A 26,126-nucleotide genomic window follows, 5' to 3' on the forward strand; every position below is an offset into this window, starting at 1 on the left:
ACAACTGAATAGCTTTCTTCTTTAAGAAGAAAAAAAGGAATTGTGCTTGCTTTTACTTTAAAGATGATAACCCTTGAGTTCCTGTTTCTGCTGAAAGGCTGCAACAGGAGCTTGCAGTCCTCAATAGAAGTGGAATAGTTGGAAGTTGCACAAAAAAAAATTTTTCCTTTGTAGAGTTTACCAGAGATTTGAGGTGCACATAATTAACAAAACTAAATCTGAGAGAATCCTTCTCTTCTCGATTTATTCCACATTCAGTCTCTTCTAAAATCATAATCCTTGGAATTTACCAAACCTCCATGGAACTGGCCAACAAAGACAAAAACCGTTTCTGATGCTAAAGGATCTGGCTTTTGTGATCCTTTCTGGTCATCTTTAGGTATGAGGAAAGAAGATTAAGTAGATGAGGTTTTGCCTCTTTTGCTGGTAATCTCTGCAAGGGCATAAATAGTGAATAATCATTGCAAGTGAGTCTGAGAGCAAGCTAAGTGAAAATCAAGGACAGTAATTTCTTTTTGGATTATGAATGGTGAGGGTGCAGAAGAGAACCTAGTGAGGGTGACTGTCAGCCAGCTCTTGCCTTTCTAAATTGTAGAGGATGATCTTACCTGCAATTGAAGCACTCAGGAATTTTTAACTCCCTGATTCTAAGACTGCAGGGGAGGTAGACATACCAGTACCACGAGAGCTTAGTTTTTTGCCCCTGTTGTTTTGAGCTCTGCCAGTACTACTGCTGGCTGGTAAGAAAACTGCAGGAACTCCTCTCAAGAGTGTGCTGCCCAGGGCAGTATCTGCCAAGACCATGTTTCTGCCACATGTTCCTAGTATGGTTTGCATGAGCATTGAGAAGAGGCTGCAGAAGGACTCAGCTTTCTTCCTCCATTTTTTTAATCATCTCTTTCTCTTCATTTGCCCATGTACTGTTTTTTAGAGTCATGTTTTTTTCTTTCCTGAGCATCTGACTCAGCCTTTTTTACCTATTTTATTTTGCCTCTTGTTAGAGGGAGCTGAGGTAACATTTAGGGTTTGTGTGGAACAACTAAATTCTCTGCAAACACTTCTAGAAGTTAAAAATTTCTTAGCTTAAAAAGCAAAATTGCACTAAGATTTAGCCCTGTGTTACTCCAATGTCAAGGACACCCTGTTATCTTAGAAAATTATTTGGCTCTAAAGAAGCTCCCAATACAGTCAGAGGGCTGTGACTTTCCCTAATTTCTTCCTCACTCCTAGAATCAGGAGAGATTTTATTTTCCCTGGATGACATCAAGAGCTTGTAGTGACTGTTGAGGAAATATTTGCAGTGAGATAGATTTTTAATGTATTGCAACAAAAGGCACAATTTTAAATGGTTTTCCCCTAACATTTGCTTAGAAATAAGTATTTACTGTAATTTGATATTATTAAAAAGCCGTTTTTAAAATGATGGGTATTAACGTTAGAGTGAAGCTTAGACATTTTTACCATTGTGTCCAGAAATGTGCCTTGGAATGTGGCTTTCTGTCACTTGGGCCTGCAGCATGGCTGCCACAGTTAAGTACTAAAGGCCCCCCAAAATACAGGTTGTGCATGACAGTGAATGCTCTGATAGACTGTGACAAGCGTGAAGCAGTCTGGCCTTGAAGTGGCTTAAGAATTCCTGTGGCCAGCTGGGAATCTCTTTGGGGACCCCATTAGTGCCTTGCTGGGGAGAGCCTTACAGAGCTTTAGCAGGGAGCATAGCTGGGGCAGGGGCCTTTCTGGCTAGGTAGTGGGCAAGCTTGTATCTCGGAAGGCTTTCTGAAATAAAGTATAACAATAAAATATAAAAACAGATTAAATGGATACATGAACGGATGGGGGCAGTTTTCTAGGAGAATAAAGTCTGCCTTTTGGAGGTGGGAGATAGCTTAAACACTAGCTCTCTCATACATAGCTAGTCTCTCATACCATATGAGCAACTGAACTTCTTAAATATGCACATGAAGATCTGTTCACATCTGGCTGGCTGTTTTCTCTCTTAAGGGGTAGCCTGCTCCACAGCTCTTGATTGCCTTTTGTTTGAGTCTTAGAGCATATTATGGATACAAAAGAAATACCACTTGAATCACCCGTTCGATATGGTTAGTACTATCATATTCATCTTACTTTATGAAAGAGAGTGAAGAGAGAAGTGCCATCTTCCAGCCTGTTCCCACACCTGCATTATTACACCTTACTACAGCTTATAGACCTCTTGGAACCAATGTGAAACCAGGGAACATGGAATGCATAATGCGTTGAAACAAATGTTCACATATTGGCACCTTAGTGTCCTTTATCGTGTTCAGGGGAAAGACATTTCTTCAAACCTGTGCTGTGCCACCTCACAGCTGTGACTGTGCTAAGGACCCAGCATCAGCAGAGGGATGACACACGATTAGCAATAAACTTGCCAGAAAGCAGGACTCCATAGGACTTGTAGTCTCTGAATTTCTGGGGCCCCCATAGTTCCTCCCTGTTCCCTCCCCAGACACAAAGGATTGCAGCCTGCTGGTGAAGGGCTTTTTGGGATTTATTCTCAGACAGATGTGTTGTCATGGTAACCCCAGCCAGGCTTTAAATCTCTTTTCTGTGCAGAGGAATGCTAAGCCTCTTAACCGCTGTCTTTCCTCCCACCACTTTCCTACTCAAGCTTGGGGAACTGAATGTGCCTTTCAGGGCAGCAGAAGGAAACACTGGGACTTGGGACAGCTCTGGAGAAAGAAAAGAAAGTGGCACTTTCCTGTCTGAATTACTGGGTGATGTGTTCAAGGTGCTGGTGCCAAATTTAAAGTGATCTTGTAAACCATCATCTGGACAGACAGATGTTTTTCCAAGGAGACATGCACAGCTCTTAGTCTGTGCTCCCTGATGTGTGGGGTGAGTCCCAGTGTCTTGCTGGGCTACATAAAGGGAACTTGAGTTCCCATTGCCTGCTCTGGGTCTTGTACTGCAAAGTAGGCTTCAGCCATCAGTTTTGCTGGCATGTCACTTTTTAAAAGCACTGCCTGTATTTGTGATAGGTTCTGGAGATGTCACATGCCTTGTGATGATTTATCAAATTACTGTTCTTGGGTGGGAACTGAGGTAAAGATGTGGTAGGTAAGTGGCCATGGAAAAGCTGAAATATTTGACATTTGTCCCAGGCTGCATTTGGTGTCAGTGTCGTGTGGATGTGGGAATGAGGAACAGACAGTGAAACAGTGCCTATGGAGTGTGAGCTATGTTAGGGCACCTGTGTTCTGCTCCTTGGGCCTGGGGAAGGGCAGCTGATATAGGAAGATCTGTCCATCTTCCCTACACGGTTTGGTAGGTCTGTGTGCATTCCCCAGAGTTATATTCCATGTTTCCTGTGTGATTTCATCCAACTGAAGTCTGCTGTTGAGAGGTCATCACCTTCACCTTGGTGCAGCCACGGATCCATTACTTTCTGAGAAAAGCTATTAAAATCTAAATAGCCCAGACAAGGACTGGGTCTGTCACCTGCCAACAGCCCTCCTGCCATCCCCTGTTTGATTGGGAATTCTCCCACAGGGAGATGCACCAGTGACATTTCCCCAAAGCGCACAGGTAGCAGCAGTGTTCATCTCACAGCTGCTCTTTTTATTGTTTTCCAGCAGAAGAAGTTTGACTAGAATTAGTTTGTGTCCTACTTGTCTGTGACACATTGAGCCTCTGGGGATTGGTTTTTGGTTTGGTTTTATCTGTTAAGGCTGTGTGCTGTCTTACTCTGTACCCTGCTGGCTCCTGAGGTTTCTGGCACAAGGCACCTTCCCTTTGGTTAAAGCAGTGACTTTGGACATTTCAAGTAATCGCAAGTGAGCATGAGAGAACCTGTCGGAGATGCGAGGATTGTGAATGCTGGCTTTCCCAGATTTTCTTCCCAGAATCCAGGAAACTTTTTCTGCTACAAAATTTTGGAACTTTCAAGGCAACGCAAATTTTGGCACTTTCAGGGAAACCTCTCTGCTGTGGCAGGACTCATTACATAGGTAGTTCCAAGAATCCACCTTCCCTCTCTAAAGGAAAGCCTCCTCCCTTTGGATCACTTAGCTGCTGTTCATGATATTGACTTCTTTTCCTTCATCTGTGTTCCATAGGCTGCCCCATCCTCCTTTTCACTAGCACGTAGACTGAGGAGGGGCAGAGTTTCATTAGCAAAGTCCCAGCCAACATGGGTGAGGAAGGGAGCATGGAGGCTGAACCTGTAAAGTGTAAAGAATCAATTGCTTTCAAGTGAGATTTATTGTCCTTTTACCTTAGGGCAGACACTCTGGGTCCCTCACATTGAAGTGGAGAGCATGTCTGACCGTGGTTTTAAAGAGGCATCATTTAGTACTGCAGAACTACTTCAAGTAAAGGCCATGTATGAGGAGCACTTATCTGCTCTGCTCCACTCCAAGGAAAGATGCCTAAGCCCCATCTCCTGTGATACCTCTTCAGACTCAATTGGGCACCAGTAGAACACAAAGACATAGAGGAAAAAATATGAATATGAACATTTATTTTTCCTTTTGTTCAAACAGGCTTTACTGAGCACTCAGAATAAGCTGAGAACTTTAGTCCCAAATTTCACCTTCAACCTGGGCTTCTCAGGGAAATTCTACCACACAGGTAAGCCCCTGACACTCCTTTGTCTCGGCACCTGCATACAGCCCCCACCTTGGGATGTGTGTCATGTGTAATGCAGTAGAGAGAGCATGACTGTTGGAAGGGGATTAGCCACTGCTTTTAAACATTGAGCCCCTCTTCTGCCTTTTGATTTTGGATTTCCTTTTCTGCTTTCTATAGGTACAGATGAGGAAGATGAAGGGGATGACATGCTGCTCAAGCACAGGAAAGAGTTCTGGTGGTTCCCTCACATGTGGAGTCACATGCAGCCTCATCTTTTCCACAATGTCACTGTTTTGGCTGAGCAGATGAAGCTGAACAAGCAGTTTGCTGTGGTAGGGAGCATGCAGTTTATTTATTTATGGTGCTAATCCTTAAACATTTTTCTCCTGGAATAGCTGTTTGGACCACACTGAACCCAAATACTAGTCTAGTATTTCAGCTGCATTTAAGTAAGGCAGTTCTGGAAGTTCAAATTGATGTGTAGCTCCTGCTGTTTTGAGGCAAGAAACACCATTCACATGCTTGCCTGTTCATGGGAAATGTTTCCCAGCACCTGCATGGCCCCAGGCAGCTCTGCTACATTCCAGGGTCCAGATCCCAAGGCTCTTGTTTCCTGAGGTGTGAACTTGTAGCATTGCCATCCAAATGCAATTAATTTACAAACTCTGGCAGTGAGCAAACATTTCCTTTTCCACCCTTTTTTAGTGTGGTTCTGTAAGGAAGTCACCTGGTCGTTAGTATAGAATGTTCTGTCTGCTAACAGCCCTTCTTCTGGCCTTCCAGACAATGTCAAAGGAAGTTACTTATCTAGGAAGCACAGAGGAAATTCCCTGGGTTTTGGCAGAGGAGGGGGAAGCCTTGAACATCCTGCATTGATGGAACAATGTCTGTTTAGTTCTTATAGCTCCGAGTTGAATATAGCATACATGTTCCACTGAAAAGAAATGTCCTCTTCACCTCTAGTTTGGTTCTTTTGATGGTAATCCCCTTGGGAATAACAGCCTGCTGTCTTGTGTTCCTGTGACACACATAGATTAGGAATGATCATGAATGCAGAGCACAGTCACAGCATTACAGAAACAATTTAGGCTCCTCCTTTTCCTGGTTAAATAACAATGCAGTCTTTTCCAAAGAGAGACAAAGCACAGAACACAATTACACATATTTAACATAAAACAGGCTAGCAGTCAGAAAAAGTTATTGCTTCATTTATTGCTTCAGCTCTGGTTTTATCATACACCACCAGGGCAAAGCTGTCATCATTGATATTGTTACTAGAACCATTTAGTAGAATTAAAACCCAAGAAATTAAGAAATTTCCTGTCATTTTAATGTAGCTCCAGGCCCCATATCTTCACCTGCAATAACCTCTTGCTCATTGTCTGCTTTTCTTTGAATTGCTAGAGACAATACAGATCCCAGTCATCTTCCTTTTCTCTATATCAGTTAAGGAAATTTTGTTCTTCTCTAGTGACTCACATCTAGGCATTGGGGAAATGAGATGTGTCACTTAACAGCATTGATTAGTTTGTAGTAACCAGGGAGCCTGACCTGAGGGTTCTGAATTAATCTGATCTGTCACAGCTGCAAGCTACAAGACCATTCTTACAGCAGCTGTTACCAGTGCTGAATGTCCTTGTTCATACAGAATCACCCTTCTATTTCTACAGATGCATAAAGGAAGAAGTATGAGCAGTATTTCAGGTTTCCCAATCCAGAGAGTTTTCATGTTCCTCTGTCATCTTGCTCCAACTTGGATGCTGTTGCTAAATATGATCCTTATTAAGACTATTTGTTAAATACCAAATTATCAAGCTGTATATTCTGCTTCCAGGAGCATGGGATTCCCACAGACTTGGGCTATGCTGTAGCCCCCCATCATTCTGGGGTTTATCCTGTCCACACACAGCTCTATGAGGCATGGAAATCTGTTTGGAGCATCCAAGTAACGAGCACAGAGGAATACCCACACCTGCGGCCTGCCCGGTACCGGCGTGGATTCATCCATAATGGAATCATGGTGAGCACGGCAGAGCCCACTTGCCTGCCCAGGGAATGGTCTTCTCATGACCTGCATCAGAGACATTAATCTTAATATCACCAGTGTTTCCAAAATCAGTAAGTGAGGCAAAGAAGAAAAACTGGGCTAAGGTCTGTGTTTCTCAGAACAATTCAGGGGTCAGTACTGAATGGAGAGCAAAACCAAGCCCATCCAGACTAAATGGAAATCCCAGTGGCTTGTTCACAGTGTGATGAGTTAAGTGGTTGAGAGGAATAGCAAGAGTCCTCTGCACCTATGTCACTTGCACCCCTTACTGCTTATATTGATCCATAAAGTGCTGCTTTGACTCATTCTCACACAGATGCTGCTGCATCTTCCTCTTGTCTAACTTTGTTTTTTTCTGATATTGTCAGGTTCTCCCTCGACAGACCTGTGGTCTTTTTACTCACACTATCTTCTATAATGAATATCCTGGTGGCTCAAAGGAGTTGGACAAAAGCATTCGTGGTGGTGAACTCTTCCTGACAGTGCTTCTGAACCCAGTAAGTTCGTCTGAAAGGGGAATTTGTGCACAGCTGTCCCACTGCTTGATATGGGAAAGGACTAGATCCTGTTGGAGATTGTGTGTCACCCCCATCACAGTGTGGGTATCTCTAGTGTTTTGCTGAGGAGATGTGAAATGGAGGTCCAAGGAGGTACTTGCTGGTTAATGGTGCTTTGCTTTACATGCTGCCAAGGGAGCATCAGTACTGTGTCAAGAGCTGCAACACTGAGCAGACAGAAACCAGCCAGGGTGACATGCTGACCATGGGCCACAGCACAGGGGGTGTTACCTGGGTGTTACCTGCTCTGTCTTCATGAATGACAAGTGAGATGTGCCTTGGCTCCTTCTGCTCCACGCTCATCTGCTGCCTGCTGGCTTCTTCCTGGCTTACTGATGAGTTCTGTTCACAGGAGTTGCTTTTGCTGGGCTTTCATTATTCTCCCTTTTCTTTCAGTATGCAAACACTTGAAATTATTTCTGTGTTCTGTCTTAGTGATGCAGCTGTTACACTAAGGCTTTTTTGTGAGATATGGGTCTAACAGAGGTGTTTTCTTTTCTTTCAGTACTTGACAGTTTTATTAAGCCACTAAGCAAATGTAGGACCTTCAATACCCTGCAGTCCCTTCTTAGAGCTGTGGACAGTAAATCACATGAGTTTGTCACTTCCCACTGAGGCCAGAGACACAAAAAAACCTGGTCATTTTTAGAAAATTCTGAATGGGTAGAATCAAGAGATGAAGTTTGTTAGCCCTTTCCAGTCACAGATCACACTCCCTCCTATTTCTGCTTGTTGGCTGCAGCAGGAAGATATGCTGCTCTTTTTTTGTTCATGCAGTAACTTTCTCAGTTCCTCACCTGAATTTTTTCTTATAAAGCTGATTTGACCCACAGCTGCTTGTCCTCCATTTCTCTGAATAGCCATTGCCTTGAAAAGTTTAGACAATCATTTAAAAATGTTTATCTTTGTAGTTACTCCTGAATATAATAATGTTTAATCTCTTCTCATGACTTCCACATTTCTACCACCTTCCTTCTCCTTTATACATCTTTTCCACCAGTGCCTGAGTATGGACAAGGAGCTATGCAGGCAGATCTCCCTTTCTCCCTCCCATGCAGGGAGAAAGTATGTTGGTTCTGGCTGGTTTCCTAGGGGGGAACCCTTGGCTACCAGTGCCAGTCCTTGAGTACTTGTTTGTGGGATTTTTTCATGGAACACCAGTGGCTCTGTTCACCATGATGTTTTCTTTCATTCCCTCTTTCTTTTGCACCTTGATTGCAGGGTTGAATATGCAGCTTTAGCCACTTTTGGTCAGGGCTGTAGAAGACCAGCAAATAAGAAAATCAATCTTTTTCCATCAGTGATCTTATTTTTTCCTTTGTCTCTTGCTTTTTCTAGTGTTTAGTAGAACTGATAGTGAAAAAACCCTCACAGTGAGCTCTGGGTTCACCAGGCAGACAAACAGGCCTGGTGTTACTGAAGGTTAGCCTGTGATCAGCTGTGGCTTGTGTAGGATCTGCAGCAGCTGTGGGTCTATGACAGCCCCAGCTAAAAAATTGTAGGAGTTTGTACTTTCAGGTCTGGAAGCCAGCCTTCTGTCCCTATTGCCTGAGACAGACCGCAACCAAACCTTCCTGCTTGGTAAAAGTCTGGAGTAAGGAGGAGGTTGTTCTTTGCATTATGTATGGAGTGATCAGTCAGATGGAAAGAAACTGCTTTTTTCTCTTGACCATTTCTCTTCTGGGCTTGTGTTCCCATATGCTGGGTGAATTGCACCTTGCTCCAATCTGTAATTGTCAAATCTTGAAGCATGCAGAAACAGCCTCTGTGAAAGTAAAGGCTATAGGTTTCTCCAGGAAAACCAGTTGCTAGGCTGTAATCCAGAGATCTTTACTGATCTAGGAGGCCCTGCCAAAGAATTAATAGAAACATAGTGTCTAGAGCTACCCATTAAAATTTACTGATAAGATGCGATGGTCAAAGCAGCTGGCAGTAATCTGTGATCCAAAAACTATTTAGGAAAATTGTGTTCTGGTTCAGGATGAGCTTACTTGCCAGATTTACTGTTGCCTCTTTGTGGTGACTTAAAACTCTTTCAGGCACCTTCAAATGCTTCCCATGTTTACACTTCAGCTTCCTTTTGGCAGTGTAGCATTTCTTTGTGTCCGAGCAGAGTGCTGTGCTCTAAGCTCCTCTGGTGTTTGCACAGTGACTCAGACCTTGCATTCCTCCCCTTGCTGATAGAGCCATCTCAGGGGCCTGATAGAAAGCTGGCCAGCTCTGCAGCCCCAGCAGTGATCCGTAGCAGACTTGGACCAGGCTCTTCCAGTCCTTTCTGGTGCTTCCAGCTCTCATTAAGTGATGTGGGGGAGTCTCCAAGCCTTTATGTGTGTGATCAACTCCACAGTGCAAACAGAAGATGTTTGATCTTCTGACTAGTGAACAAGGTCTGATGTCAGAATAGCTGTTGATCCTGGGCACAGGCTGATTGCTTCTCACAAACATTTCTGCTCACGCTGCGCCAGCCGGTTACTGCTGTGCCCACGGCTGCTGTTATTGCAAGGGTGCTCAAACCCTTCTGGTTCTGTTCTGTTGCTAGGCTCTCTGGGGTCTTTGCTCTCGTCTTTCCTCAGTGTGAAAGGGAAATCACAGCACACTGACAGCAGAAGGGAGGGGAGAGGAGTGAGGTGTTACTTCCAAGTCAGTCTGCAGAGTCAGTGGGTGTGGATGGGAGGAAGGGAGGGAGATGGCCCTCGAGTGTAGCTTATGTCAGAAGTAGTGCTTGGAGCTGTTCTGGCAGCAGTAGCTGTGAGGGGGCAGAGCAGGCTGCCAGGCCTTGGTAAACAGTGCACATGTTACAGGCCGTGACTGCACACTCAGAAGTCCAGGGAAATGGCTCATCTGTTTGGGTTTGTCTTTTCTTCTTCCAAATGCAGTTGTTTGTGACTGTTTGCAGGGGGCAGCATTACCTGTGTGAGCCATTTTACCAAATGTAGTCAGTCTTGAGACACAGTTGCTAACTTGGAGCACATGTAGGCTGGTTTTTTATTCTGGAAATCTTGAAGGGGTTCCAGGTGAGAGTCTCCTTTGTCCTCCCTGCTGCGGTATTTGATTTGTGCCAGTGAGCCAGATTCCTCATCCAGCTATGTTTTCCTCTGCATATTTCACCAGCAAGTCAAAGGGATGAGGCATATTTTGCTGTCACAGAACCTCCCTGATGTCTCCCAGAAAGGGGCAAAATACAACATGTGATGTATCCTTTTGCCACCATGCCTTGCAGTTACACAAATCTTCCTGTCCTCTGCTCTGTGTTGTATTTAGCACATGCTTCTTACATAACAGCACCGAGCACATGCTGCTCTTTGAAGTGTTGGTGCCAGAGCCTGTCTGGCAGGGTCTCTCTGTCAGCTCAGTAGGGAACCAGAAGTGAAAAAACTCCCAGGCAGACAAACATGATAAATCTTGATCTCCACTTACTTTCCATGTGTCCCAGAGTGCTACCAGGGTTTTCTGTTGCCTATCCAAAGATGCTGGGTTGTGAGCACCTTATAACAGAATTAGATTTGTTTCATGTGGTCCTGGGGATGGCTCAGGCACAAAGAGCTACTTTCTCTCAGTACCTCTTCTCTTGCTGAGACCAGCCAATGGTGACACTGGGCAAGAAACTGAATTCAGACTTCCTCAGTGCCAGCAAATGTCTTCGTCCCAAGACCATCTGTCTCCTGCTTCCCCATTTTGCTCTTTTCCTACTGTGAGTGGGAAAGCCATTCCTGCCGCCTGCCAAGGAAGGCTGGAATCCTGTCATTGCCTCCTGACCTTACCTGGTGTCACCAGAATTGAACCCAGGACTGTACAGCAGTGGGTGCCCTTGCTGTGACTGAGGTAATTTTCCCTCCCTGCACTTGCAGACTCTGGGCAAGGAGTGCTAAATCAGCCATTCCTCCACTGGCCTCAGTGTTCTGCTTTTCTTTTTCTAACTTCTAGCCAAGGTGTGGTTTATGTCTGGCAAAGTGCTGTTGTGTTATGGGCATGTTACTGGGATGCTGAATTCTATGGGACATACCAAAACCACACACTAGACTTAAGCTGACAAGAGTCCTTCACACTCTTTTCCAAAAGTTAAAATAGTGAAAAACTGGCAGGAGGAAAACGTATCAGCTTGAGGGAAGAGATGGCTTGGCACAAGAGAGATAGTGCACAATCTCCTGAGCACTGCAGTGCTGAGGTAGCTGCCATGGCTGTTGAATGCCACTTTGCCCATGGATGTTAAAACTTGGCAGGACATTTTTCAGAGGCTCCCTGTGCTGAAGGTTCTTGCAGGCTAAAACTTACCTGCTGGTGTCTCTTTCTAGGTCAGTATCCTACTGCAGTGTCTTTTTGCAGTCCCTGTTCAGATCCCCAGACATACCTGTTTATATCTTAAAGTGGGAGTTGCCAGTTGTTCCTTTACATTTGAGATGTCAACTCCAAAGAGAATGAAAGCTGATGGGCTGTGGGCCCAGGAAGAACTCCTGTGACAACCATCCCTGTGCTGTGTGGCCTGGTCTTCAGCATGGTGCCCCCTCCCTGGCCTACTGCCCTGCTGTAGCAGACTCTGCAGCTCAAGAGGTTGCCCTGGTTGTGCCTTGGGGAGGGAAAGGGAAGCCCCTATTTTCCCATGAAAGTGGCTTTGCAAGGTTTTTGACTATTAGGGAGTTACTGACTAAGTCTTGTTCACCTAAATGTCCTAGAGCCACTTGAATGGGATTTTGAAACTGTTCTGGACACAGATCAGGGTTCAGTTGCCATGACCCTGCACCATTCCCAGGGATTACTGAGAGGTCTGTACCCCTTCTCTCTTGAGTTCTTCTTGTCTTTCAAGCACTGTTTCCTGACAGATGGACATTTGTCAGCCAAGACAGCCATGGCAGTCTGAGTTGTGAACAGCTTGTTGCTGACCATGGAGTCAAGCTAGGCAGAAACAATTCTGTTACCTGATTTTACTGATACCTACAGTATCCCATGTTTTTTTTTATTTTCAGATCAGCATCTTCATGACACACCTGTCCAACTATGGGAATGACCGTCTGGGACTGTACACTTTTGAGAGCCTGGTCAAGTTTGTGCAGTGCTGGACCAACCTTCGCCTGCAAACATTGCCTCCAGTCCAACTTGCAAAAAAGTACTTTGAAATTTTCCCACAGGAGAAGAATCCCTTGTGGCAGGTGAGAAGGCAGCTTTTACTGCTCCTAGTGATTTTGTAAGAAGTGTATCCCACATCTGAAGTGTAGCAAGACTGCTGATCCAGAGTGCAGAGGGGTAAAGCATAAAGCTTTTAGGTTTAACTTTTGCAGCTTCAGGCTGCCTGTGGCAAATGGCCAGCTGGAGGGGATGGGGAGTAGGAGCAGTAGGACACAGTCACAGTGTGAGCTTTGGGACAGGGATTGACTGTCATACATGACCAGGGGCCAGCTTGCAGGCATTTGGGTCATTAAAGGGTTTGTATTAGAGCAAGCTGCCAGTGAAATGTGAAGTGTGCAAGCAAGAACTCTGTTTGGTGCTGGAGGAGCTTGCAGGCATGTTAATGTGATTAATCTCAAAGTAATTTCACACTGCAGAATTCATGTTCATGAAATAAAAATACACTTGTTCCATTTTATCCCAGTGCAGCAGCTCTCTGAGTGGTAATGAGCAGATGAAATTAACTGAAGGTGATAGAGTTGTCTGTCTGCCAGAAGTTCCCAGATGCTGAGCTGTGCTGTCACAGTGGCCCAGCCCAGTATGGTTACATAGGGCAAGGCCTGTGGTTAACACTCTCAGAGGGACTTTGGATCCTGTGTCACTGGAGCTTTTGAAAATAGTCCCCAGTGTTTTTACTTAACACTTGATGCCTGGCAGAGCAGCAGTGTGGCTCTGAAGTGTTATTCATATGCTAATAGCATTTTCCCGAGAGGTCTGGCCCTTCCAGCTTTTCCTCCCCTTGCCATTAGCTTCTGTGGTAATGCTTAATCTCATCACTTGTGCTACAGAATCCCTGTGATGATAAAAGGCACAAGGATATCTGGTCAAAAGAGAAAACATGTGATCGACTCCCCAAGTTCCTCATCGTGGGACCTCAGAAGACTGGTAATGTGAATACTGTTATAATAGATGGTAGCTTCCATCTCACTCTTGCAGAGAGCTGGGAAGGTCCGTGTTGTAGCTCTGTGTGATGCCCTTTGCACAAGCTGCCAAATGGCCACAGAGGACATTTCAGACAATCTCAGATATGTTCTAACCTAAATCTGGCAAATCTGTCAGTACTTTTCCCCCCTGGCACTGTGCTTGGCTTGCCCTACCTGTTTTGGGTTTCCATGTAAGCTCAGAGAACCGGTGACCTTAGTGTGTCACAAACAGGCTGTCAGCAGGACTAAGCACACACACTTAGCAAACATTATAATGAATGTCCCCTAGTGCTTTTATTGCTGCAGATCTGTGTACCCACTGCATGCCCCATGTCACTGTCATTGGGAGGGAGAGAAACTCCTTTGTCTGATCTCTTTCACCACCTTTTAATTGCTGTGGCATTGTGGTTGGCAATGACATAGCTGTATATACTGTACTGATGAGTTCCCTTCTAGGCTGAAGAAAGATCTCTTCAGCTAAGACCAGGTCTTCAAGCCTTGGCTTTCTGTGTAATGCAGTGCAACAGCAGCACCAACTATTCACAGCAAATGGTGATCCTGAACTTGGAACAAAGCTTGTCCCTGTTGCTGCTGTCCCCTGGCTGTGTCACTGGGAAGCTCTGATGGTGTGTGCACAGCATGAACCCTCCAGTATCATGACCCAGGCTAGTTGCAGGTGGCTTAGTAAGAGTGGGGTCAAGGGAAAACATCTACAGCAAAAGCAGGACAAGGCATCTCTGGTGGAGTTCTCACCCCAGGACACTAATGTTGTCCCTAGCACACCTCCTGCCCAGGCCACCTCTTATGTGGCAGGTTTGTGTTCTGCCATATGATGGTGTGGCTGTGCCACTGGCATGGAAGTAGCTGATGTGGGTGGCAGATGTCTTGGAAAGGAGGCAATTCAAATCAGCTGCATGAGTTAAAATGTGGATTGAACTTGACTGAGCAGTGCTTGGTGTCACTGCTGTTGTAACCTGCATGAGTTATGGGGTTGGTCAGCTACAAAGGAGAGGAGTGTGCCCATCTGGAAACTGTTTCTTGCAGTGTAGGTAAGCTTTTAATTTAGCCAAAGCATTGTGTGACCCAGGTCCCGTTAACTGGTTCCTGTTGCAGGCACAACAGCTGTGCACTTCTTCTTGACCATGCATCCAGCTGTCACCAGTAACTTCCCAAGTCCATCCACCTTTGAGGAGATCCAGTTTTTTAATGGCCCCAACTATCAGAAAGGAATTGATTGGTAAGAGACCTGACATGTGTTCTTCTGTGATATGGTGCCTTCTCCCAAGCCTCTCTGTATGTCTGCCTCATCCCCCTTAGCAGCTTCTCTGTTTCTGAACAGCTGTTTTCCTTGCTTTGCTCAGTGCATGCTTTCTGTTTTCCTGGTAACCCAGCTGTGTAGTCCCAGGAGCAGCAAAAGTAGTTTCTCATTTTACTGACTCTTCACCAGGACAGCTGTAGGTATGATTTAGCTTTAAAAATTCAGCAAGTCTTTGTTGAATGCACTGCTGTCATGAAGTTACTTTTACTTTGACATGCAAAACAGACAGCAGTGTTCTCATTACAAAGTTCTTCATGGTTTGAGAGTTAAAACACATAATACTGGAGGGGACAACCTCCCTACTATTGTTCTCAGGCCTTGACACTTAGAACCAGCACTGTGTTCCTTGTGCTGACTCCAGTATCCATATGCATACCTTGCTGTTTATGTGGCAGGCGAATTCTGGTGTCACCGTGGCACTATTATGCCACTGTGTTTCCAGGGAGAGAAAGTTTAAAGGTGTTTCTTACTCAAAGCAATAGCTTTGGCTGACAGTGGCACCAGCCTCCCTTGTGTGTGGCTCTGAGGGATGGCTGAGTGACACAAAGCCATTCTGGGATTTCTCTACCCACGAGTTGTGGGAGATTGACTTCTCTAATAATTTAGGGGACTTTTGAAAAGATACTGGAAGATGGTTAGTACTTGAGCAGAGCTCACAGAAGTCAACCACTACAGAGCAGTCGCACTAGCTGGCAGGTTAGAAAGTGAAGGCTTCTACGTGCATCCCCTGGAAAAGTCCTCCATATTGATCTGAGTGCATGGATTGATCATGTGCAAGGAAAGAATCTTTGTATTTAACGCAGAATTTGCTTGTGTTGGACAGCTTAGATTTGAGCACACATCAGCCTTCCAGAGCTTTACAGTCCCCGGCTCGCCTTACCCTCTTACCCTGTTAATCAAATAGATTACAGTTTCCATGGTACTCATTCAACAAGCTCCTGTGAGGCAGGGCAGAACTCTTTACCCTGCACCTCAGCTATGGACTGAGGTACAAAGAGATAAATGCTTTAGACAGGTTTAAGCAGTTGGTGACAAGGCAGGCAGACAATTCTGACCTTACTCTTGGACAAAATGTCTTTCCTGCTAAAGCTTGCATCTGGGACCTTACCCTCAGGTTTTTCCTTCCACTGCCCAGGGACTCGGGGGACACACTCTCAGCAAAATACTTTCTTACCTTTGTATCATTTCTCAACTTTCTTTGTCATGTGCCACCATCCTTTTCTGAGTCATGCCTCTGCTACATCTGCACTCCTTTTCTCATCCCCTGCATTACTGGGGAGGTGCAATTTTGCTGCAGCTGTGTCTCTTAAAGAGGAGGAAGGGCATTGTGGCGCTGTGCCTTTGCTTGTTGGGCCACGCTGCTCACCAGCATCCCATCTGTTTGGCAGGTACATGGAATTCTTTCCCATTCCCTCCAATGCCAGCACAGACTTCATGTTTGAGAAGAGTGCCAACTACTTTGACACAGAGGTGGTACCAAAACGTGGTGCAGCCCTGCTGCCTCGAGCCAAAATTATTACTGTTCTGATCAACCCTGCTGACCGAGCCTATTCATGGTATCAGGTAACTTCCTGCGCTGGGGGTAACTGCCACAGAGATATTTCAGTGGGGGGAGGTAGAAAGCCCATGGATATGCTTCCCTAGAGGAGGCAGGTTCCCTGCAGGGTGTGCACAGATTCACATAGAGAGGCATTGGTGGGTGGCTGTGCTGCGTCATTGGGGTCTGCACTGAGAAGTGTAAGGTGGAATCATGTTCCTGCTCCTGAACCCAGCTTGTGTTTTTCAGCACCAGCGTGCTCACAATGACCCTGTGGCACTCAATTACACCTTCTACCAAGTGATCTCTGCGAAGCCCCAGGCCCCGCAGGAGCTGCGCACGCTGCAGAGCCGATGCCTGTTCCCCGGCTGGTATTCCACTCACCTGGAGCGCTGGCTGACATACTATCCCTCTGGGCAGGTGGGAGAGCTTCTTGTGGAGCCCCTTGCAGGTTTAGTGTAGAGGAGAGGGGATCAAACTGATTCCTGAGCATGTGCTGTCCCCATAATTTTAATTTTACGTTCTTTCTTGTCTTTTTGGAACCAAAGCCACTACTTCCTTTCTCCTGTTATGAGTGGGTAAGAAATCAGGCTTGAATACTCCAATTTTGCACTTTATTGTATTTGTAAAAGGAAGTGAGTGTGCAAGGATACTGTGATCTCCTAGAATGCTCCACAGTTCTGGGAATTTCAGCAAGAACAGCAGTGTTAGCACTCCCTTCCTTTCATCTTGGCAGTCTGCAGTCCAGGGACCTTCTTCAGGCCCAGAAGGTCTTCAGCCACTTCCTATGGTTTTGTTGCTTTACAGAGAGGCTCGTGGACTCTGCCTCTTTTTAGTTCCCATGTTGTTCAGCTGTCTGCTGAAGGGAAAGCTCACTGCAGAGATGTCAGGAATTCAGTGTTTTGTGTATAAATTTGCAAAAATGCAAATGAGTAGACAGTGTAGACTATTTCAGTCTCTAAATTCTGAGGAAGTTTCTAAACTAAGTTTTCTATCTATCTAATCTATATATATATATATATATATATATATATATATATATATGATTACTGTGAGTCAGGATATGTTTTTTCAAGTTCTTTCTGCTGCTGGGATTATTCTTAAGACAGTCTGTAATCCTGCAGAGGTTTATAATGTCTATTTGGTCTCTTATTCTCTGCCAAAGCAGCAGAGCCTGAACTGTACATGACAGATCTGTCAAGACTAAAAGAGAGATGGTAAAGCATTCTTAGGCTTGTATCTCATTGCCTTACTATTCCTGGAGGTTATTGCTGGAGGAATGATGGAGCCAAACACACACCTCCTTGTTCTTACTGCAGGTCAGTCTTCAGTTCATATGACTGTTGCTCCATTCTGTTCTTTGGAGTAGATCATTTAGTAGCATAAATGTTGTTCATTGTCTATGAGACACGTAACAGGAGAATACCTAGCACAATGGCTGCTGACATCCAAAAAATAAGGGTTTCCAGAGACAATCTGTACATGCTGCTGCTGGGCCTTAGCGCTTATTTGGCCAAAGACAACTTTACTAAGCAAAGCCTGTCATGATGTACTGTTATATGGTACTTGTGGCCCATATCATAACTTCTCTATGGCTGGTGACAAATGGGCCACAAATCCCCCAGTGTGTTGTACTAGAACAGAGATTTTGGCTGCTTGTTCTCACAGGCCAAGGCAGTTGGAGATGGAGGAAATTCACAGGTGTCAGCAAAAGCTGGCAGAGGCTAAAGCAACTGTTCTGATTTCAGCTTCTCATTGTGGATGGTCAGGAGCTGAGACACAACCCTGCCTCTGTAATGGACAACATCCAGAAGTTCTTGGGAGTTACGCCACTCTTCAACTACACCCAGGCCCTCAGGTAGGAAAAAAACTCTGTTTTGGGAGAAGGCTTTCTCAGCCAGGAAACCTGTGATTGAAAGAATACTTCTTGTCTCTGATCACAAGATCTGCCAAGATTTCAGAGTTATGCCTAACCCTAAAATTAGATTCAGATAGCATGAGATGCTTTGTGGAGACTGGAATCGCACCTTGGTGTTTCCTGAAATTATAGGGGAAGGACAAGGTTCTGACACTGTCATGGAGAAGAAGGAAGTTGTTCACAGCACTAACTATGATGTTATTTCCATTTGGTCTTTGTGTTTCAGAAAAGGTGCTAGAATTATTAGTACTCCTTATGCTTTGTGTTATACCTGTATCTGACAAAACGTAGAGGAGGTATGATAAAAAATGTGTGACAATCTGCTCATATCTTCACTCAGATGGAGATTAGGGCCACACTGCACAGTTTTGAGGTAAAGAGCCTGTTATTAGAGATGATGTGGATTTGACAGGTGCCCAGAGCTGTCTGAGGGAGCATTAGTAGCAGAGGCACCACCTCACTGCTACAGTTAAAGGATGTTACTGAGCCATGACTGTGATCTTGCCCACACTGCATGTACAGTTAATCTGAATAGATTAAGTGCTGTTGAAGGTGTACTGTGGCCATACCAGTGTTCAGTGAAAACTCTGCAAGCCCACTGAAGACGCTGAATATTGTTCTTTGCAGCTGCTACCTGTTTTCACATCATCTCTGCTGTCACAGGCTATGCCAGCTGAGGATGGTGGGTGGGGATGCATGCATGTAGACACAGAACAATTGCCCTTTCCTTTCACAGTAAAGAGAGGACAACTCATTCTGTTCTCTCCCTACAGCTATTTCCAAAGGGGTGGCACACAGCTTCTCAGGGGGGAACAGATTTAGAGAAATGTCAGGTTATTTGAAAGCTTCACTTGCTGCAGCACATGTGCTGCTGGTGAATGGAGTATCTACAGTAGAGATACTGCCAGTACCCCTCAGCCAAGGTCAGAAAATAGATGGGATTTGACAGCTTCCTCCAGTTTCTTCAGGTGACCTGCTCAAACCTCAAGCTCACCTTTGGCCAGCTGAAGGGACAGACCAGGCCAGATCCAGACATGGTTCCCAGCATTGCCTCATGCCTGTGTTTTAGTAAGAAAAGAAACACTTGACTCTTAATAAACAGTCAGGGATTCGCTAATACTCAACTATAGTGAGGAGATTTAAAAGAATTTACATACACCAAAAAACTGATTATTACCTTTCCCCCAAACTGAACAGACAAATTGTGTAACCATGTTACATCTGAAATTTGCGCAAAGCTGAAACTGTCATGTTTGTAATAGATTTCTTTCCAAAGGAGTCCAGTGCTAAAACAATCCAAGGAACCAATATCACAAAATAAATAGGTAAAGCACTGAAGTAGGAAATAACTATGGCATTACTTAATTTCTACTGCTGCTAATTGGGTACGTGGCTGTATTTTTCAAAGATAAATGTCTTTTTCAGATTTGATGAAGCAAAAGGATTTTGGTGCCAGCTACTAGATGGAGGAAAGACTAAATGCCTAGGAAAGAGTAAAGGAAGGAAATACCCTGATATGGATTCCTTGGTGAGTAGCTGTCTCAAATCTCTTGGCAACAAGAGAAGTAGAAACATCCCAGAAAACCCACATAGATTTTCCTACCATCTGTTCTAGATGACCTGTGGAGCATGTGTTGAGGGGAACATCTTTCATGCTCATGTGGTCTGTTTTTTCCACACAGTCACGGCTCTTTCTAAGAGACTTCTACCGCGAGCACAACATTGAATTATCCAAGCTGATGAACAGACTGGGGCAGCCCCTTCCAACCTGGCTCCGAGAGGAACTGCAAAACTCCAGCTGGAGCTGAGAGGGACTCCCTGGCCTCCAGTGCCATTGGGATGTGTGCTATGATGCCATCTCTTGTCAAGCCAAAACAACTGGACAAAGGAGCAGAGAATTTGCATGTGGAGCCTTGCCCCTACCCTTGGAAAGGGCTGCTGCCCTGACACTGCCTTGGGGCATAGAGTGCAAGTCACATTCTTGAGTATTAATGGTGTGCTACTACAATTCAACTTTTACTTACAGAGAGGATTTGAAATGCCTGCCCTGCTTAGAGCAGGGGAGAGAGCAAAAGTTAACACTTTGTGTATTTTGAAATTACTTTTCTCAGTCTATGAAATAGGCATGAGCTGGAGTTAATGTGTTACTCCTCTGAGCCCAGAAGTAAAGGCTGAAGACCGGAGACAATTGAGCCCACTGCTGAGAAAAGAGCAGCAGCATAATAAAAGGGGAATCTAGTGCAGCAAAGCCCAGCTTTTATCTGTAGTGTATTTGGCACAGCGAGGCCCAAGAACGCCTTGTTCCTGCCCGTGCCCATTGCTTACAGTGCCGCTGCCTGGCGACGGTGGGGACGGCACCTGCAGGGACAGGGAGAGAGAGACAAGTAACCTTGTCTCTCCCTCTCTGCAGTGCTTGGGGTGTGATACAGTGTCTGGTGACTCTGGTCAATGAATTGCTTTGTTATCTTAGAGAAAAGGTTTCCCACATGTGGCAACATGGCAAGTATTTCTCTGCAAGGACTTAAACCATTTCAAAAGATAACCAAGGAGCAGTAATGTCCCTGTAGAGCACTTGGGCGATGTGTGTAAGTGCAGCACAGCAGCAGGGGGAGGCAAAGCTCAGGTATTGTAAAATAAGGCTGATGTTACATCTGAAAGCAGGCAATTCAGTTCTCCATGTCAGCTCAGCTTAAAAAAAAAAATCCCTTTCCAGCAGTTCCAGCATCCCTACCGCACAGTCCAGTTGCTAGCACTGTTTTAATCTTCTTGCACATCAACAGTCCAAGAAGAAAAGGAAAAAACAAAACAGTTAAAAGTAAGTATTGTTCAGACATAGAGGGACAGCTTTGCACAAGAAGTGGTTTCCTATGCCTAAAAGGGGCTTCTGCAAAGTACACTAAGGTACATACCTCCTCCTGCAGTTGCTGGATTGTATTCCCAGAGGAAATCCTCCATCATGGTTGTACATATTTTCTTTGAGCCTTTCTTTCCAGGCAGAGGTGGTCCTTGGAGAGGGCTGCAGAGGGGCAGGATTCACATCAAAAAGTTATGGAAACTTCCACAACTCTCACAAGCCACTTCTCTCTTATCCAGAGAGAAGTTGCTTCAACCGAGCTTTTCCATTGAGCCTTAGGTATTGTGTATTTCCAAATGAATGGTGCATTTACCATTGTATGTAAATGTATATAGTATGCAATATAGTATTTTATTTCATGTGCCCTTGGAAAGGGTTATTTTGTGCAGCCAAAAACCGGATGGAAGGACTAGAAACTCCTCTCTCATTCCTGTTAGAGAGATAAGCCCAACTTCCTGCACTTGATTCATGTATAGCATCATTCACATTGAATGATAATGAAGAAATTCTTGGCTCTCGAAGCTGAGCACATGTGTCTCAATAAAGGCTAGAAGTAGTAGTAAGTGGAGATTCAATAAATGTACTACTTATTTTTCTTCTTTGTGATGATTTGGAGTGGTATCATGGACCCTAACCTGGTACAAGGTAAGAAAAACTGGAAATCCTCCCCCAGGGCTTCGAGCTGGTATTTGGAAAAGCAACAGTGGTGTTTAACTTACATTGAAACAAGGTAGAAGCAAACTGCAGTGTGCTACTTGCAGCCAGCCTACAGTTTGAGACTCATTCTTACTGGTTTTGAATAGTGGTGATGTTGGGGCCATTCCTGGCTCCTGCAGTTGTTTCCAGCTGTGTGCCTGCCATAGCAGAGCTTGGCTCTGTCCCTCTTGTCCAGGTGTGCCTGGCACAGCAGCCCTTACATTAAGAACTGGAAGGAAAACATTGTTTGAACATTCTTGTGAGAGCATTGTAAAACAGTCCTACAGCTCTCCCTGCACCAGCCACTTCACAAATAACCCTGGCAGCAGCAAGGTATTTTCACATGCTGCCACAGGAGGTGGAGGATCCCAGGACCAATGATTGTGCTGCTCCCTTAAACGTTTTCCTGCTCTTAATTCATTATAGGTTGTCACACAATCACTTCATGCTCTACCTCAGACTATAGTACATCTCTGAAGAGGGGCCCAGTAAATAAATGTGGTATGAGGAATAAATGTTGGGAGGGGTACTAGTAAAGTACCACTGACAGTAAGTCAGTGGTACTTTACTAGTAATAGTCTGTCGTCACTCAAGGCAGCAAATGGCAACTCTGGAGTCTCATCTATTTCTTCCCTCCCCTGGTTGCTTAATTTCTGTACTGCATTAGTTCTTACTGCTTATGCTAATGACAAACAAAGCACCTGTATGGTCAGCTGCAATAATCAGTCCTTACCTGATGAAGAGCTGTTTTCCAATCTGCTACCTTTCTCTGACAGCACATGGATGCAGAAGCTACCTGCTTTCCAGATAGCTCTTCAAAACTGTGCAATCAAACACTGCCTCCTGAGAGAAGCATGTAAAATATCAGAAGCTCTGTGATACCAAAAAGCCAACAAACCCCATCTTTTTTAGTGAGAGACACTGGGTACTAGATACTGACCAATTTGGCACTAAAACATTCCAGATCCTCTCACTTCCTCAGCAGAAACAAACCTCACCTTCTCGCCTCACTGCTGCGTAGCAGTTCATGGTAACCAGTTCACTTCTAAGACAAAGGAAAAGGATAAGCACGAAACAGGACCTTAAAGGTTTTTTTGGTAATGTATTAAAAAAAAAACTACTTTAGTCTGCTGCAACTCCCATTTAAAAAGGAGTAATTTGACCCAGGAATCAGAAGGCCATGTGATTTTTATAGCCAGGTGTATGAAAGGTGAGAACTGGCAAAACAACAATAGCAAACTTTGGAGCTTGTGCTTGCAAACCACCTCAGGAATTCAATCAGGAAGATACTTAAAAGTTGTCTGCTGCCTGTTTCTAGTCAGCACAACATTCAGGGAGCACTGGTATGAATCTCAGCTATAGGGTGAAGACCTTCTAAGGGAACTGGAGAATGTCTCTGTAGGTGACAGCATGTATCAATTCTACACAAAAAGCTGATCACTGAAAATTGCAGTTTTCATTGGATGACAGCACTGTAAAGACAAATATTCCTGACAGAAGTCTGCAGCTCCTCGAAGTCAGAATGACACACAGGAATCTTAACAAGCCACTTGATCAACCTCTGCCACTTGATTTTCCTTCCAACTGCATGTAACGGCTGAAAAACCTCAATGGTTTTTCAGCCGTTACATGCAGTTGGAAGGAAGATCCTTTGATTCCTTGCTGATACTATTGCTGTATCAGTAGTAACATGGCCAGAAAAGTAACGACAAACAGGTCTGAACATGCCAAATGAATTAAACAATGCTGAATCCTGAGGGACTCCTGGCTGACATGGTGCAACTGCACACAAGACACCACCACAGTAAGGAATCCCATCCCCCATTAGATAGCAGAACATAGATGAAACACTGGTACCTTCTATCCATTTATCAGTTTGTTTGTTCCTTTTTTCTCAGGAACAAGGCTTGTGGGGGTTAAAAACCACAACAAATCAAGTAATAGTCACCTCCGAAATGTTTAGCAGGCTGTTTTGCTACAAAAAAAATTCCTGACACTCATCTCCACTATTCTGTGTAGAAATAAAGAATCTATTTTTAGCTTTAAAAAGTGACTTTCTTCCAACACTTAGTTTCTCACCTTTCTCAGCTCCATAGCTTTGTCAGCTCTCACATCTCTCCATAATGCTTGTAAACCAGGTCCATAGTGGTGACACCACTGCAGCAGTCAGAATCCAGCTTGCAGTTATATCACTTAGAGTGACAAGATCATAAATCAGGTTGGGCCATAACCCCACAGGTCACTGGAAAAGGTGCTTTTTAGGACTTTGAGAAAAAGTGCTTGGCTGACTTAAAAGAGGCAAATGTAAGTAGGACATGGAAGGAAATGTCAGGGACCCAGTCCCTGTTTACAATGCATGCTATGTCCATATACCAGATCTGTACTAGATTTAATGCATTTCCACCATTTTTCCCTTAAAACTCCCAACTCCTTCATGACAAAAAAGGAATTGTGCAGTGCAGCCTGGACAGCACTGAGTAGTTATGAATACTGCAACTGGGAGCAGACAATGCCCTCGAGATAAAAAGTCTGTGTTTACAGAGCACAATCAGTCTTTACAAGAAGCAGAAACGCTATTCAGTACTGACAGCTCCTGACAGCACCCACGGTTCATCTGCATGGTGCCCTCAGGGAAAGCACTCGCTAGTCCTCAGCTCAAATGAAAACTCTCACCCAGAACAGCCCCAGCTGCACTTCCAGCTTCCACAAATTAATGCTACTTTGGGAGAGGTGCCTCCACCACCCTGCCCCAAGTGCAAATACCCTTAAAATGGAAACAGGAAGCAGAAATTAGTTCAAAAGCCACATTTGAATTATTCTGGGGGCAAGGAGAGAGTGACAGGGAAGCAGTTTAAAAAAAAACCACCAACCAAAAGATCCTGACTTCACTACAATCATGTCAATGGCACTTAAATTCAGGCACAGAAAGAGAAAACATAAATTATTTTAAACAAACTGTAGTTGAGAGCCATTTGGTCAATGGCTTAAAATGGTTTAAAAGAAAGCTGCAACAGTCATGGTGAGCAGATGCTGAGAAGTCCTGATGGCCCAACCTTTTACTTTCTGCACCTCAGTTTAAAAAAAAAAAAAAAAAAAAAAGTCAGTGGTAGCAGACCATTGTGAGAACATATATCTCTTTTGGCACATTCTCTTCCCAGTTACATCCTGAAAAATTCATTTTTATATCCTGTATCCTGCCCATCTCTTAATGTCTCAGTAAGAAAAATACAACTTTTCTGCCTCTTATAGAAAACTGTTCTAAATTTATGCCAAGTTGTTACAGTTGACAGCTTTGTCCAAGAGGTGGTGAAGAACTTCATGGGTACTTCAATGCTTACCCCATTTCCACTGAGGTTTCCAAGGTTCCAAAGAGCACTCCAGCACTGTGTAGCAGTAGCCAAAGTGGTGCTAAATAAGCTGGGAAAGTAAAAGCTGTATTCTGCTCCAAAATACCACAGTTCCAGGCTTGATAAATACCAAACAAACCGAAGCAAAAAAAATTTAAAACTTTAGTTTCAACAACTCTCCAGAAGGCTAGTTCTGAATAGACTCTCCAAAAACCAAAATGAAAATCCCAACTAAATAGTAAGGACTGTAAAGAAAAACTAGACAGGGGGCTTTTCAGCTACTTACAGCCATATCTGTTGCCAGGCACATCATTTCATTACAGGACAGCTCAAACTCACCTTGTTCATGGGCTGTAAAGACACTGAAGTTCAAAGGCAAATACTGTTCTGTAAACTCATATTCCAGGAAAATGCCTCCAAAAGAAAATTTTCACAGGCAAGAAAGATGGTAATAGGTAAACATATCCAAAGATGGAGACACTTCATGTGTTGCTGGCAAAGTCCTGGAGAACATTTACTCCAAGGAAAAAAACACGTGTTAAAAGTCAAAGGAAATTTGAGTTGCCTGTAACCTCTTTTACAGGTCTTCTGCTGAAATGTCTTTTCAGAATTTCTAAGCCTGCATATTTTTCTCACTCCTGGAATAGTGACTGACTGCAGTAGGTAATAATTGTTCTTTCTTAACAGGAAATGAATGCTTCTGGGGTCATCAGGGCTCAACCCATCTCTAATAGAGGAAAAATACCTCCATAACCTCACAGCCACATAGCAGTAAAAAGCATCATCATCTCTTTCCTCACTTTCTTCTGTCCTTGCTGAGATATATTTCATGGGACTTGGCTCAGGAACAACAACATATTACCAGACACAGTGGTCTGAAAAATCGTCCGCTCAGGGTCAAGTGTATTTTTCCAATCAACATCACAGATGAGGCTCTGACATTTCATTACCCTACTCAATCCAAATCCTTAATGCTACAAGTCACTTCTGCTCCTGATACTTAATACCTATTTCCCTTCTGCTTCTTTCCTTCTAAAACATGCTCCCTTCTCTTCCACAGATTTTTCCCTATAGCATTAGAAAATATCAAACTTTATTAGACAACTCATTTTTCTCTATGCTCCTTTCAAAGTTCTGAACATGCAAGAAGAACCAGAG

The 26,126-nt window shown here is 44.3% G+C and overlaps 1 protein-coding gene across 7 annotated transcripts in view; it reads left to right on the forward strand.

Annotated features, from left to right (window-relative positions):
• The window catches only part of NDST2 (N-deacetylase and N-sulfotransferase 2), a 120,593-nt gene extending 99,073 nt beyond the window's left edge, over positions 1-21,520 (forward strand). For all 7 annotated transcript variants that reach the window (XM_050976603.1, XM_018910931.3, XM_009087458.4 and 4 more), the window contains 12 exons: positions 4,524-4,611; positions 4,789-4,943; positions 6,446-6,631; positions 7,027-7,155; positions 12,177-12,359; positions 13,164-13,260; positions 14,412-14,535; positions 16,005-16,179; positions 16,403-16,573; positions 17,902-18,011; positions 19,497-19,599; positions 19,754-21,520. In XM_050976603.1, the coding sequence (XP_050832560.1) occupies positions 4,524-4,611; positions 4,789-4,943; positions 6,446-6,631; positions 7,027-7,155; positions 12,177-12,359; positions 13,164-13,260; positions 14,412-14,535; positions 16,005-16,179; positions 16,403-16,573; positions 17,902-18,011; positions 19,497-19,599; positions 19,754-19,879 (1,647 nt within the window). In that variant the 3' untranslated portion in view covers positions 19,880-21,520. The remainder of the gene's footprint in view (positions 1-4,523; positions 4,612-4,788; positions 4,944-6,445; positions 6,632-7,026; positions 7,156-12,176; positions 12,360-13,163; positions 13,261-14,411; positions 14,536-16,004; positions 16,180-16,402; positions 16,574-17,901; positions 18,012-19,496; positions 19,600-19,753) is intronic.
• Positions 21,521-26,126: the final 4,606 nt, after the last annotated feature.

The sequence above is a fragment of the Serinus canaria genome, chromosome 6 (genome assembly GCF_022539315.1).
Source record: "Serinus canaria isolate serCan28SL12 chromosome 6, serCan2020, whole genome shotgun sequence".
Lineage (NCBI taxonomy): Eukaryota > Metazoa > Chordata > Aves > Passeriformes > Fringillidae > Serinus > Serinus canaria.